Source organism: Prionailurus bengalensis, chromosome E1 (genome assembly GCF_016509475.1).
Source record: "Prionailurus bengalensis isolate Pbe53 chromosome E1, Fcat_Pben_1.1_paternal_pri, whole genome shotgun sequence".
Taxonomy (NCBI): Eukaryota; Metazoa; Chordata; class Mammalia; order Carnivora; family Felidae; genus Prionailurus; species Prionailurus bengalensis.
The window spans coordinates 10,876,296-10,891,589 of NC_057347.1; the positions used below are offsets into that span (position 1 = coordinate 10,876,296).

General features: G+C 60.1%; 2 protein-coding genes across 2 annotated transcripts in view; one reads left to right on the forward strand and one right to left on the reverse strand.

Moving 5' to 3' along the window:
• Positions 1 to 15,294, reverse strand: part of SLC5A10 (solute carrier family 5 member 10) — a 58,112-nt gene that overhangs the window by 23,521 nt on the left and 19,297 nt on the right. The window lies entirely within an intron of this gene.
• Positions 1 to 15,294, forward strand: part of FAM83G (family with sequence similarity 83 member G) — a 28,382-nt gene that overhangs the window by 7,354 nt on the left and 5,734 nt on the right. The window contains exons 3-4 of the mRNA XM_043583280.1: positions 7,167 to 7,334; positions 14,567 to 14,691. Of these exons, the coding sequence (XP_043439215.1) occupies positions 7,167 to 7,334; positions 14,567 to 14,691 (293 nt within the window). The remainder of the gene's footprint in view (positions 1 to 7,166; positions 7,335 to 14,566; positions 14,692 to 15,294) is intronic.

Here is a 15,294-nt window from a genome sequence, read left to right on the forward strand (position 1 = left end):
AGATTTTACAGGCTTTTGAATTTACGAGTCCGAGATTTTCCAGTTTGAAGATCCTCAGCTGGTGCCACGCGCTGATGACCGCGTGGTGGTCTGGTTGGCTGGACTTTGTGACTGCGGGACTCTGGGGCCCCTTGGGGCCAACGGGAAGGGGGAGGGGCCTGTCTTATCCACAGGGCGCAGCCCTGGTCACCTGGCCCTCCCCCATGCTCTGCCCTTTTCTCTGCAGCATTCCTGAGCCTTGGTGAGGAGGCCGATGTCTATCTGGGGAGGGCTGGAGACTCAGGGCAGGGCCCACGTGGCTGGATGGGGCTGGGCCGGGCCCCTGGACAGAGGGCTCTGGGTGTGACCAGTATAGTATGTGCCTTGACCCCGTCCACTGCAGTCATTTGGCACTCAGGAGGCCCCAGCCTCCTTTAATTGGCCTTAATGAGGCTTCTGTTTTAATAATCCAGAGGGTGGGGAAGATACCAGGGCTGATGAATGTCAGAGGGGAGAGACCTCGGGTTATCCGTTCCATCCCCCCCCCCTCCCACCCCGTGTTATCGAGAAGAAGAGAAACCAAGGCTTGGAGAATGGAAGTGCTGGGCTACGGGCCACCCAGGGAAGGAGTGGCAAATGCCCCAGGGCAGTGCTGATGGTCAGGAGTTTGTTTCAGAACCCAGAGTGGGCTCTGGGGGGCGGTGGGTGGAGTCACAGCTAGAATGTACACAGGATCCCCCACCAGGGGAAGAGCCCTAAACAGGAGGTCTCTGCCACCAGCTGACTGTGTGGCTCTGGGACGGGGACTCCTCTCTCTGGACAATGGGAGTGGTCATCACTGCCCCCACTTAGTCCCTGGAAAAGGGACGCCTGTATGAGTGTCAGAAAGCTGGCCTGGTTATCCCGACCCTGGCTTGGGTCAGCACGTGTTATTACCTACACAGACTCCCCCGCCAGGCCGCAGGACCAGGCTGTGCCCTCGGCGACAGGCCTTTGGAGCCAGAGGATGGGCAAACTGGTTTGGAGAATGCCAGAAGTCAGGGGGAGAGTCCCTCACAGTGGGGCCAGCGGCTTCCAGGTGTCCTCCTCAATGCCTGGAGAACCTTCTAGGCCTTTCAGACAGTGTCACCTTAATCCTGCTACCACCAAGGGAGGGGTGGGGTGCAGGTGCAGGGGGTGGGGTATGTGTGTGGCGGGGGGTAGCAAAGTAATTGCCCTGCCAGTGAGGGAGGAGGAGCCTGTGGCTCCAACAGGGAGCCTTAACCCCTCCATGTGTACAAGGGGGTGGTGATAACTACAGGGGAGGTCTGCCAGAGATGAATCCTCCAGTCTTTGTAGGTCTGAAGGGTCTCAAAATGTTGGTTTTGAAAGCTCTTTTCACTGGGTAGAGAATTCTAGGTTAAGAGTTTTTTGCATTTAGTGCCTTAAAGATGTTGCTCCGGTGTTCCCTGGCTTGCGATGATTCTGTGGAGAAGCCTCCATTTCTTTGTTCCTCACCATGTAATGGTCTTTTCCCCCGCTGCCTGCTTTACACATTTTCTCTTCATCATGGACTTTAAGTGATGTGATTATGATGTGCCTCGGTGAGGTTTTCTTCACGTCTCTTCTGCCTGTGAGCTTCCCCGACTCTGGATGTAAGTTTTCATCAAATGTTGAAATGCCATAGACACTATTTTTCAAACATTCTTCTATCCTCCCCACCCCTCTCCACCTCAGCACTTTTGAGACTCTAGTAACATGCCTCCTGGACCTTCTAGGTGGACACCCAGTCTGCTGATGCTCTGAGCCGATCCTGGTTGTTCAGTTCCTTACCATGTGTCATTTGGGATAGTTCTTATTGTGTGTCTTCAAGGTCATTCATCTTTTCTTCTATGGTGTCTCATCTGTTATTAATCTCATCCGGTGTATTTTTCATCTTAAATGTTGAATCGTTTTACGTCTTGAGATTCAGTTGGTGGAGGGGAGCAGGGGAGAGGGGCAGAGGGAGAGAGAAAGAGAATCTTAAGCAGGCTCCACGCTCACCATGGAGCTTGATGCCGGACTTGATCCCACAATCCTGGGATCAGGACCTGAGCTGAAATCAAGAGTCGGATGCTCTACCGACTGAGCCACCCAGTCACCCTTGGTTTGGTGTTTTTTATGCTTTATTAAGTGGGACTAGAGAAGACTTAATCCAGGGTAGGAGTTGGACTAAGGACCACCTCTGGCCTGCTGCCTGCTTGTAAATAATGAAACACAGATGCGTACATTTGCCAGTGTGCCGTCTGTGTTTGTTTTCATGCTGTAATAGCAGAGTTGAGTGGGTCAGAGCGATATGGCCTGCAAAGCCTGAAGTATTTACCATGTGGCCTTTACAGAAAAAGTTAGTTGGCCTCTGGTCTAGGCCTTATTTGCCCACTGCTCACGTACTATCCTGAGGACTCTCCTGCAGGCCCTGAGTTTTAGAAGGGTGTGTGGTCTAGCTGAGGTGGGGACGTAAAAGATTCCTGGTCCTGTGTGAGCACTGGTGACTGTCCCAGCTGCTCTTTTCTAGCAGTTTTGTCCCAGCCTGCGTGGTTTCCTCTGTGCATGTGATACTTGGTCACCAGCTGAAGGCTCGAGGGGAGGCCCTATAGCGTCTGGTGTTCACTCTCTGCAGCCCCCTCTCCTCCAGTACTCCATCCTGAAAATTCTAGCTGCCGTGCTCCGGGCACGCCTTGTCTCCTCAACTCCTGGAGACTGCCGGACCCCACCAGGGTCTCCCCCTCCACTCTGCTGCATCCCAGAGGTAGCTGAGGTGGTCCTGGGGCTGACCTCATTCATGTCCCTTCTCTCAAGGGTCACTGTGCTTGCTGCAGTCCTGTTGGCCACGGTTTCACAGATTGTGCCTGGTTTTTGTCGTGTTGTTGTTTACTGTTAAGGCGGGAGGGTCAGTGTGGGCTCTGTTCCTCTGCCGTGGCTTGAAGTGGAAGTCAAATCCAGGGTCTAGAGAGTCGTCGTTCCAAACTTTAGAACAGTCTGCAGCATTCTCTGTGTTGTTCCCGCGAGCTGCCGCCATGCACCAGCCTTCCAGCTGGCTCGGAGGGAGGTAGGGATGGCGAGTGGTGATGCCTGGCCTGTCCACCCCGGAGTGCGCTGTGGGTCTGGTGGGTCAGGACTCAGGTTTGTGTGCCAAGGAGGCAGGAAAGTGACAGCGGAGGCTCTGAGCTTACCCCGTTCCCGCATTAATTCACACACACACACACACACACACACACACACACACCCCACCCCCCACCAGGACACTAAGGTTCTTGCCCAAGGCCATGCGTCTTCCCATGCCGCCACCGTCTGCCTTAAATTGACAGACCCGCCTATATTTCCCAAGACCCAGCGAGGGACTTGGGGTCCTGGTGCACCCTTGCTGTGACTGCGTCTGGGCTCCAGGGTGGGCGGGCTGCTTCTGTCTCCCCTGTCTGCTCTGAGCACTTTGAAGGGACAGACCACGACTGGCTCTCTCTGAGCCTTCTCCACGCATCTCCGTGGCCGAGGAGGGCGGGGCAGGTGTTACAGGGAGCTCTGGGAACTGCTGACTTGGGTCTCAGAGTCCAGGCCTTCAGAAGATAGGTTGCCACTCAGCAGGTTGCTGTGGCACTTCCAGAAGTGCACAAGCGATTCGCGTTCAAATGGCAGAGAGGAGCTGGGAGCGGTATTTAAGTTGGGGTTTGACCATGGATAGGAGTTGTCCGTATGGAAGAGAAAAGGAAGGTGGCCCAGCAAGGAGAATAGTGTGTGTGGCTCCAGGCCCGGGGTTTTAGGGAGGGGTCAGCTGGGTCAGGGGCCCCTGGGGAGAGATGCTGCTGCGGAGCCTGGGCCCACGGTCCGCAGTTTTCCGGGTTTTCCAGTTGCGTGCAGAACCCCCTAGCCGTCTCACTCCTGCCCTTCGTCTCCCGGCGCTTCCACGGACCTGCTCTACCCACCGGTCCCGTGAGCACACTTCTGCTCCAAGAGTGGTTCCTATGGCCACAGGGAATCTGAGAAACAGCTCTGGGGGTGCCAGGAGTTGCAGGCTGGGTGTCGACCCAGGGAGGCGGGGAGTCCCGTGCCGCTGGTGCAGAGGGAGGGAGGGCAGTGGTGAGATGCTCCAGCTGGCCCAGACAAGCCAGGCAGGGCACCTGGGCAGGGCACAGGGTCACCTCCAGCTTGCAGCCTCCCCCTCCATCTTCTCCCCGGCTTTGGCCCTGGCCTTGCCCAGGACCTCTGCAGAACGTGTCTCAGCCGGGACTGCAGGAGGTGGCTGGTGTTGCCCTCTGGGTGGGGCCAGCAGCTTTGCGCTCAAGCCACACTGTGGGCTGGATAGACCACGGCAGTGAGCCAGGCCGACACCCCCATGTGGCAGATACGGAAACCCGGGGCCTGGGAGGAGCTGTGGCTTGTCCCTGGCTTCCCTCATTGCTGCGGCCCAAGCCACTTGGTCACATTCTCTGTTGACAGAAGCTCCCTGAGGCCCGCCTTAAGCCAGGCTCCCTCCACGAGGGATCTGAACGGGGAGCTCTGCCCTTGACGAGGTCACCGTGTTATGGGCAGGCTGAGCCACCCAAACAGATAATCAGGCAAGGGAGTGAATCCCTCCGTGCCTCAGTTTCCTCATCTATAAAATGGGAGTAACAACCACTGCCTCACAGCATGTTTGAGAATTGAACGAGGTAGCCGTTACTGGGGCTCATTATACCATCCCACGGCGCGAGGGCCCGGGACCGCTCTCACTTTCTTAAGCAGAAGGCATGCGGGGTGGGGCGCGAGACCCGGGTTCTGGTCTCGAGTCTCTGGCTCCTGCTCTTCCATGCACAGAATGGGGATCAGCATGCAGAAGTCAAGGGCCTCCAGGAAGCCTCTGGTTCTGACTGGACAAGCTGTGGGGGCCTCCGTGGGGAGCACCAAGCCCCCTCCCCCAGCATCATCCCGGTGCCTAGGGGGCACCAAGCACCCCTCCCTGCTCCCGGCGTCAGCCGGCACCTGTTACAAGCCCTCCTTTGACCGCCCCCTGGCACTGAACCCAGTGTTTGGGGAGAGCTGGCGCTCAGCCCGGGGACCCTGTGGAAGGGATGCACCATGGGGGGCTGGCCCCAACAGGTCCAGCCCAACAGCAGATGATCCCTGGATCAAGTGCCCTACCTGCTAGAGGGCGACTGGGGAAGGACACACGTGGAGTGGGTCCTGCCGGGGCATGTCCCCCAGCCCAGGCCCAGGGCAGGTCCCCATCTGCCACAGCAGGCAGGGCCTGGAACCGGGCCTGACCGATCTGGTGGGGGAGACAAGGAAACGAGGGGTGACGGCTGCCTCGGAGGAGAACTGGGTTGGCTCCGCCCTTTCCAGGGGCGGCCTTATCCAAGGGGATCCCAGGGCTGGCTCTAGGGCTGTGGGATCCCAGGCGAGGAAGTCCCTGCCACCACCCCAGCCACCTCAGGGTCTCATCATGCTCCACCGGTGAAATCCAAGGCTGTCGTGAGCCCACCCGGCTGCCCTCGTGTCTCATCTGCCCTCTCATCCACCTCCTCGCCAAGCAATCTCTGGCCTTTCCTTAAACATCGCCTGGGACGGGGAACTCACTCTCTATCAATACCCTTTGCCTAACTTCGGGTCAGAAAGTGCCTTCTCAACTGGAACCAACGTCTGCCTCGACTGGCTCCTCCCTGCTTACCCTATAGCCCCTGCGTAGTCCGTACAAACTCCCTCTGCCCGACCCGAAACAGCCCCTCAGAGACTCAGAGCCAGCGAGCGGCTGTCCCCCAGAGAACGGAGTGAATCCTGGGCCTCAGCCACCATGGCGCCCTGGCTGGTCCCACAGCTCCACTGCACCCGTTGTGCCAAAGAGAGAGCTGGGCCCAGAGAAGCTAGGCGTCTTGCTCAGGGTCACACAGATCGAGTCCAGGGCAGGGCAGGGCAGGGAGGAGCCCAAATGGGCCTGCAGGGACCAGCTGGGTGAGCTCACCAGAGTGTGCAGACTCATCCCCAGCAGGTCCCAGGCTGCCTCTCCTTCACCCTGTGCCTGCGGATCCCAGTGAGGGGAAGCCGGGCAGGCCACTCTCATGGTGGGGGTGGGGGTGAACTTGGCTCCCTAGCGGGCCTGGGTAGGTTCTAGCCTGACTGTTCCCAGTTCATTGTATGGCCGAGTCCCTGGCCTCTCTGTGTAAGGCTTTTCCAGAAGGTTCTCAGACCCTGGACAGGGCAGTGGTGCCAGCCTTGAAGGATTGGAGGGGCCGGATGTCTGTGTTGGTTGTCAGCATCAGGCCCTGATTCTCATGGGCTCCCCCTTAGTGCCTGGTGGGACAGGGGCGGACGGGGGACGAGACAGAAGGCCAAAGATGGTCACCGAGCCCCACCAGGCCCGAGCGTCTGCTGACCACGCAGAGGAGCTCATCCCAACCACCCTGTCCTTTCCCTGTTGCTTCTTCCTTCCTTTGTGCTTTGACTCCGGCCAGTGCCCCTGCCTGTCCGGCCTGGAGCATGTCACTGCCCACGTCGGGCTAGGGCTTGGGGTAGAGGCACGCTGACGTCTTGGGGTCTCACCCTGAGCCCGGTCCAGGAGGCTTGAGGTCAGCCATTGTGAGGACAGATGTCACACATGCTGGTTTGGACTCTGTCCAGCCAGGTAGGAGAGGTGGCAGCAGAAAGCCTGCCAAAGTCCACAGCAGCCCCGAGCTGCACGGGTGACCTCAAGAACAGCTGTGCCGGATGCTGCCTTCCTGGCTGTTGATACATCGGGTTCATCTCGGCGTCCCAGGGTGGCAGGCGGAGGGCGATGGTGTGGGCTGCTGTTCTGGCTCGGGAATGCAGCCCAGGAAGGGACCAAAACAGGGCGCCCCCGTGCTGAGCCCTGACACCCACAAGGAAGGCTGCTCTGGGGACTGGCCCTGACACGCTCCAAACCTCAGGCTGCAGACCCCGACTCCAAGGTGTTCTGTCTTCCCTGCACCTGCCTCACCGGCCAGGATACGCAGGCTTTGTTCTCTGCAGTCTCGTGTTATGGAAACAGCGGGCACGTTGAATGTGCTTCTCCTCTATTTGCCGCTGCTCCAGAGAGTCCAGTCCCAGCCCCGAGGCCGTGGGGGGCAGGGCGAGCGGGGCGCCCAGAGAGGGTGGTGGGTGTGGGAGGGCTGAGTGTCCTGCCGAGGCACCTGTCCCCACCGCCGCGCTGCCCAACAGCCCTGGTCTCTTCCTGCTCGCAGGTGATCGCCGTGGTCATGGACATGTTCACTGACGTGGACATCTTCAAGGACCTGCTGGAGGCCGGCTTCAAGAGGAAGGTGGCCGTGTACATCATCGTGGACGAGAGCAATGTCAAGTACTTCCTGCACATGTGTGAGCGGGCCCGCATGCACCTGGGGCACCTCAAGGTGAGCTTGGCTGGTCATGAATGACCAAGCGGTCATTCAGTTGGTCAACAAACACTTGGAGCACCTGCCTTCTAGGGATGGAGTCCTGTGCCTGGCACAGAGAGGTCAGTGATCCTAGAGCCTCCTGCCAAGTGGTCGCCTGACCTCTGGCTGAATGCCCAGAGGGACAGGACACTACTTCCAACAGTCAGAGATAAGATAAATGTTGATCAAGGGTTGATCAGACACTGGAACCCACGCAAGGTGCCATATCACATGTTATTTCAAAGCAGCCCATGCCACACTGGTTACCTGTCTTTGCTTGCACACTGCCAGTGACAGGGCGCTCACCACCTGGTCTCCAGCAGCTTACATCCTATCTGGAGAGCTCTGACTCCCAGGAAGTTATTTTTGGGGGCTTAAGCCAGAATCTTTCTCTGTGCGACACCCACCCACCGGTGGATCTGGCTCTGACAGAGGCAGCTTCCTCGGGTTGAGGTCAGGCAAGGATTCCTTGATGGCTGCAGAGTTGAAATAAACTTGAGGAGGGAGAGCAGAGTAGAAAGGGTTTTCTGGAGAAGGTCACCATGGAGCAGAGGTGGAGGGATCGGGGTGAACCTGGTTTCTTCACACTGCTTTGCTGTGTGTCCTTGAGCACATCACTTCCTGTCTCTGGGCTCTAGGATTTCACTGGTCCCAAAGAGAGGCAGATGGGCCAGGGGGCTGGGCTCTTCCGCCCAGATACCCTGCACTTGGTCCCTCGCTTGCGGGCAGGAGGAGCCCTCCTTCCACCCAGCTGTCATTTGGCACCTACTGTGGGCAGCACGTTCCCCAGAGAGTACAGATCAGTACGCATGACAACAGCTGACACTTTCACAGTATGTCACTTGGGTCGGCCCCATCCTAGACACTTCACATGGTTATTTTATTTACTCTGCGTGATGACCCGATGGGATAGGGCAGTTGTTCCCATTTTATGGATGGGGAAACGGAGGCACCTGTGCAGGTGTTTAACTTGCTGCCCGTTAAGTTAAACATATGGGGTGTGGGGGCCAGCACCGGCGCTCCCTGGCTGAGCCCCAGCTTCTGACGGGTCAGAATCCCCTGGGCTTCAGGCCTGTGATCTGAGCAAAGTCCCCGGAGAAGGGGCGACGCCCGGCTGGTCCGTGAGGGGCTGGGCTCCGGTGGCTGTAATTTGTCAGTATCTGTCAGTTGTGCCCACCCATCCCCGCTGAGGCCTTTCAAGTGGCTGTGAGCTCTCCAGGCGGAGAGTCTGTGGCTGTGGGGCCATTTTTATGTGGTCTCTCCGGCGGGCTGACCCCAAGCCCCGCGCTCACCCACCGCCGCGCTGCCCGCCGTGTAATTAGCACCGAGCGTCGACTCCCGGGGCAGACAGCTCATGCTGGAGAGGTCCAGAGCGTGTAAGAGGCGTCTTTTGAAAGGTGACCGCAGAAGCCTCTGCCCTGTGGGCAGCAGATCAGAGAACCTCCGGGCCCATCCCCACTGCACCCTTGCCGCGTGCCCAGTGCGCACCTGACGCCCATCCCATTGCTCAGCGCCTGCATGCTCCTGGGGCAGGATGAAGAAGCTTGTCCATGCCAGGCGGGATCTGAACCCAGGATTGGCCGCTCCGAGGCCCAGCCCCCTGTCTAGTGCCTTTCCTCAGCAGCAGAGGCTCAGATGCAAGTCTGCTCGGAGCGTTCGGAGCTCCCAGGAGGTGGGGGGGAGGCAGGACTGGGCTGAGAACGTGACCCAGAAGCCTGCACGGCTCACTGTGCCAAGCCAGCGTGGGCCTTGGGCACGTGGCTCCACCTGTCTGAGCCTCCGGTGCCTCGTGGCCGTAATGATGTCTCATAGGGTTGTTTGAGGATGAAATGAGAGGAGACAATGGCTGTAAAAGCGCTCTGTGCGCTAAGGGGAGTTACGCGGCTGTTGGCAATAACAAGAAATTATAAACCCCAGGCCCCAGGCGGGGGAGGGTGTGTGTGAGGCCAACCCCCCAACACTTGAGCTTGAAATGAGGCCATAGCCCGAAGCATGGGAGGGGCAGCTCACCCCAGGGGTCCTTGGCACATTCTGCCCTGCTCACCACGTCCCTGCTCTGGGGAATGTTAGCAGGCTCCGCAGAGTGACGCGCCCAGGAGCTGGGCGCCACGGAGGGTCAGGTACCTTCCTGGGAAAGAACGTGTGACCCTGACCTCCTCATTCTTGCTGTTGAGCCCGCCCGCTCCACAGCCTGGGCAGGTGGCCAGAGGCTCCTGTGCGCCCAGCCCTGGCCGAGTGTCACCTTGTCGAGGGCCTGCCTGCTCGGCCTACCTCCCTGCCCGCGGGCCAGCTGGGCCCGGACCTGTCTCAGGAGCACTTCCTTTGCCGGTAATCCCTGGGCCCGCCCTCGGCTGCCCGCCACCCCTGCCCAGCTCTGCAGCGACCTGCCCTCAGCTCCTACAGGCCCAGGATACAGGTCTGACCCTGGTGGGGTCATCCTTGTGACTGTGGGGGTGTCGGGCACCAGTCTGGGCAACGCCAGGAGCCAGGCCTGCGCCCATCTCTGCCACCTGCACTGTAACCTTGGGCAGAGATACTGAATCTTTCTGGGCCTCGTTTTCCCTTTCCCTTCCCCTTCAAGCTGTGTTCTGGCTGGGGACTGCCCTCACGCCCTCACCTCCAGGCAGCCCACCACCCTGCACCCCAGCCTCCTGCCTCCTGAGCCTCGAGCTCACACAACACATTCTGCAAACAGCCGGTGTATTGCGTGGGCCAACCCCTCTCTTGCCTTTGAGGTCAAGTGCGAAGACATGTGCCAGCACCTTCCCGGGTGTGAGGGTCCCAGCCATCCCCAAGCACCCCAGCCTGCTGGCTCAGCTGGCCCCTGACTCTCTCAAGCAGGGAGTGTGGGAATGAGCCACGCCAGGTGACCCAGTCACATTTGGGGTGAGACCGAGGGCTGAGGGATGCCCCAGAGGCAGGGGGAGCCAGGCTGGGCCTCCAGCCTCACAGCTGAGACAGGACCAGAGCTGTGAGATGCCTGACTGATCTGAAAAGCTAGTCGGCTCTGTGCGGCCAAACTGGAAAAACCAGCAGCTACTTGGGCTAAGGCCGGACCTATTTCTGATGAACAAGAAAACTCCAGCCACCGTGGCCGTGGGAAGGCACTTGGTGAGGATACAGGGATTCAGCCTGTGGCTTGGGTTCCACGCTGGCCAGGCCAGCCTTGGCCCCCTTCTGGTGCCCCTCCCCTCCCGTCCTGCCGTCTCTGATCCTGGCCTGGGTCTGTAACGGACTCGGGGTGTGGGGCAATGCTTCTCAACCAAGCGGGGTTTGCCTGGCTTGGGATATTTGGCAATGTTTGGAGACTTTTTTAACGGTTGTGACTGGGAGGGTACTATTGGAACCTGGCGGGTAGCAGCCAGGGACACTGTTAAGCGTGCACAGGACAGTCCCCACAACAGGGAATCGCCTAGCCCGGAATACCAGCAGTGAGCAACCCACCATAGGGGAAGAGCCAGGGGCCCCTCAGACATCAGGGTCCTGGAGCTGGGCTGGCTCAGCCCTGCCCCGTCCCCTACCCCTGAGGGTGCTGTTCATCCCAGCTTCTTGCTGTTCATCCCAGCATGGGGACATGGGTGCTCTGTCCCCTGCAGTCTGCACGGTTGGCCCGATCTCGCTGTCACCGGCCAGACCTGGTCAGGATGTGTCTCCGGGCCTCCCCACTTCTCCTCGGGCCCAGGAGATGTTAGCAGGTCCCTGCAGAGAGCCACTATGGTCCAGCTGGGGGCTGGACTCCACCTACTGGGAGACCATGGGTCGGTCACTCCCCCTCCCTGAGCCCACCTGACTGTCACACACGGCCGACAGTCCTGGCCTCTCTGGGCCTGACCTATGACACTCTAGATATTTTCTGGTCCTCTGTGTCAGTCCCCTCTTGCCCCTTGAGCAGAACGGATCGTATCCCGGGCACACTGCATGTGGTGTCACATCCTACTTTGGCACCTCAAATTATGGAGCCCCCACTGAGTGCCAGGCACCTTGCTGGCCCTCAGCCACGTGCACCGTGGCTTCCTTCAGTCTTTGCAGCAGCCCTGAAGCATAAGAGCAGGTAGGCCCATTTCACAGGTGAGAAAACTGAGGTGTAGGGAGGCCCAGCTGGCATCCGTTTGGTGCCAGGACTGGAGCCATGTTTGACCAGAGCTCCGGGGGGGGGGGGGGGAGGGGGCACTGGGCTGGTCCCCTTTGCCTACCACTGTCCCACGTGTGGGCCACGGCCAGCTCAGTACAGGGTCAAGTGGCATCTTTGTGAGCTTAAGAGGCCCCGTGGGGGATACAGGCAGGGCACTACAGGTGTGCCCCAGCCTAGTGTCCCCCACACCGTGCCCCATACGTGGCTGGGGCAAGAGCTGCTCTTGGAGCGGATGAAACACTGCCCAGCCGTCCCCCCGATGTCCGCTCGGGGACCCATCACTGCCCCTTTGACACACGAGCAAGTTGAGGTTCCAGAGGGTCCACGGGCTTGCCCCGGCCACTCCTCTTGAGCCAGCCTGGGTGCCCTCCACCCTGCCTGCTCCGTGCTCTGCTGGGGGTGCCCCAGGGCTCGGAGACAATGCAGCTTTGTGGGATCCTCTCCCTGCGCTCACCCGAGCCCTGACTCCTGAGACGTTACCTCATCTGGGCCAGGCCCCATGGGGCGGGACCCACCCGGGAACAAACAGCTCCAGGATTGGATGGGCCTTAGAGTCGAGGCCATCCATGCAGCATGCAGACAGGGAAACTAAGGCCCAGAGAGGGCCAGAGACCCACTTCGAGTCCCACAGCAAATCCGGCACAGCCAAGGCTGCCTCTCCCGGAGTTGAGTCACTCTGAGATGTAGGTGGTGACCTCCTGGGCCCTTCACGGGGCCACGCTTTGAGGTGGGCGGGGGCAGACACCGGTGAGGGGGGAATTGAGGCTGTTCTTCCGGGCTGAGGAGAGGCCTGTGGCCCCAGCATGCAGAGCTCTGGGCCGGGAGCCCACAGAAGCCACAGAACCAGGCTGTGGTCGGGCGCAGGTGACTGGAAAAGGCCTCGAAGCGCCTCCAGGATCTTTTTACAACTTCTGGTCCCTGAGCATGCTCCGTGTTGGGTACAAAGTCACGAGCACTAATTGTCCTGGGTCATGGCCAGCTTCCTGCTGAGCTGGCTGTGTACAGACAGGCAGCCTGGGGGGCAGGGGAGCCGGCCCTGGGAGTAAAGGCTTATCTGCCCACTGGGCTGGGCCCAACACCCAGCGATTATTCAGCCCACAGCCAGGTGGACATCCATGCCCGCCCCATAAGCTCTGGGTACTGCCCTGGGGCTGCCCAGCGGAGAGGGGTCTGAGACCTGTCACAGAGAGAACAGACACAGGAGCGCCCTTGGGCCGGGGGCCCGAGCGGAGGCCAGGCTCCCGCTCCCTTCTCTCCGCTGCCCCTGCCCTGACTCAGGCCGTCCCTCCCTGTCCTCCACTTCCTGCTTCTCATTCACTGCTTCATGCGCCCTCCCCCCCTGCCCCACCGTTGGGTGCCAGAACTGTTCTTGAGGGGCAGCTCCAAGCCAGTCACTCCTGCTCTGAATCCTTCCATGGCTCCCTACTGCCCACAGGGCTGAGCCAGGCCCTTAAGCAGGTGTGGGGTCTTGCATGGGCATCTGGCTGAGCCTGTTCTACAGGCTCCATCACCCACCCTCCTCCCGCGATGTCCTCTCTGGCTGCTTTTGTTACCAGGCCTTTGTGTTCCCACGTCTGGAATGCTGCACCCTCTTCCTGCCTGCCCCACTCATCCTCTCGCCCTCTTTCGATGGCAGGCTTTCCCTGGAGCCTGTCCTGGCCCCCCACACTGGGGGCTCTAACTCATCTGCCTCCTCCCTCACCTCCAGTGGGGCGTCCTGGTCACAGTCCTTTCTGTGTGTGTGGCTGGGGGCTTGGCAGGGTTGAGGAATGAGTGTACAAGTGGGCAGTTAGTAAGCGGGGGCCAGTGAGTGGGCGAGGGCGACGGGGAAGCCACAGAGGTATGATGCCCCCTGGAGGGAGTGACTCCTGTCACAGCGACCCGCAGGCAGACCGGTCAGGATGCTGTCAAGGGGGTTCCTGCCCCGGACAGGTGTCAGATTCACTGGGGCTTGTGTTAAAAATGAAATTCCCGGGGTGCCTGGGTGGCTCAGTCGGTGAAGCATCCGACTTCGGCTCAGGGCGTGATCTCGAGGTTCATGAGCTTGAGCCCCGCGTCGAGCTCTGCACTGGCGGTACAGAGCCCGCTTGGGATTCTCTCTCTCCCTGTCTCTCTCTGCCCCGTCCCCACTTGTGCTCTCTCTCTCTCTGTCTCTCAAAATCAATAGATAAAACAATGAAATTCCCAGCCTGACCCCAGTCCTCCGGAGGCACATCTCTGGGGGCACCCGGGAGCCTGGGTTTCTAACACACTCTGGGGAATTACCTGCACCAGATGAGCACAAGTGTCCTTCCCATCCTGAGGCTCTACTTTGGGGTCCCCTCAACTGTCCCCTCCGCTCCTGGGCCTCAGCCGCACTCGCTTTGCCCTTCCTGGGGTCTGCTGTGCCCCAGCTCTCCTGGTGGAAAGAGAGTGCCACGGGGCCCCACAGACTGCACACCAAGGAGGCCTCAGGTGGTCAGAGAGTCCAGAGAAAGGCAGGAGCGACCTCGTTCTGACGGGAGGCAGTGGTGGCCCCGGGTCTGCTCCCTCTGGGTCTTCACTTCCCTTCCCATGGTCTCTCGGGGCCCTTCTAGCTTGCTTGGAGCCACAGGGCCGCTCACTCACCCTGGGAAGGCCACAGACTCGCCCGAGTGCAATCCCCAGGTCCCCCGAGAGCAGGCCCCCCCATCCCCAGCTGCACAGCCGCCAGGGGACTTTTCTAAATTGTGTCTGCACGCCCCTCCTGCTCAAGACCCTGCAATAGCCTCCCGCCACCTGCACCGGCTTTTCCCAAGCTGGCCTGGCCACGCAGGTCTTCTCCTGCCCAGGGCTGCCCTGTGGACAGCCTTTGGGTCACACCCAGACCACCCTGCCCCATGCCCTTTGTCACTGTCACCCCCCCCCAACTTTGTACCTTCATATCGCTGCACTTGCCACCTTGGTCTAGACCCTGTGGTCCCCACGTACAACACCCCCTTTCTCCAGGCCTCACTGCTCCATCGTTCCCCATCCGAGCCCCTCTCCCCCGCACACCCCGCCAGTGCGGTCAGTGCTCTGATCACATGTAATTCTGCCTCCTGTCCCCCCAACACAGAATCTCAGGGTGCGGAGCAGCGGGGGAACAGAGTTCTTCACACGGTCGGCCACCAAGTTCAAGGGTGCCCTGGCCCAGAAGTTCATGTTCGTGGATGGAGACCGGGCCATCTGCGGCTCCTACAGGTGACTCTCCAGCTTTCTGGGGGCTGGGGACAGAGGTGGCTCCGGTTCCCAGATGGTTTCTGCCCTTAATCCTGCCTTATGACACCCTGGTTATTCCGGTTCACTGGTCCCAAAACTGCTGAGGTGTGAGCGGGGCTGGGGCACGCCCTCACGCCGCCCGCCTGTCTCCGGAAACGGGCTGGGGAGGGCTTTTGTCTTTAAGACTGTTGTTCCAGCCTAAGGTGTCACCAGCCTAGAGATGGGTGTGGGCCAGGCGCACAGGGCGGTCACTCCTAGAGCCGCCTTCGAGGATGGGCCGGGATGAGGATAGCTGTGGCCCAGCTCTGCAAGCCCCACCGAGCAGGGGGCACAGGGCGGGGGCTGCCCACAGCCACGCTGGGCTTGGCAGCAAAGTCACGGGTGATAGCACCTGCCATGTGCACCGGATGACAGCAGGGATGTTCCGGGCATTCTGTGAGCGTCCTTACGGGGGGCCCTAACCCCCAAGAGGAGCCCCACGCTGTGCTGTTTTACACAGGTGGGAGCGGCCTCGGTGTAAGCAACTTGTCCCAGACTCAGGTCTGACCCCGAGGCTTGTGCCGTTCCCTGCCCCTGCTCACTTCT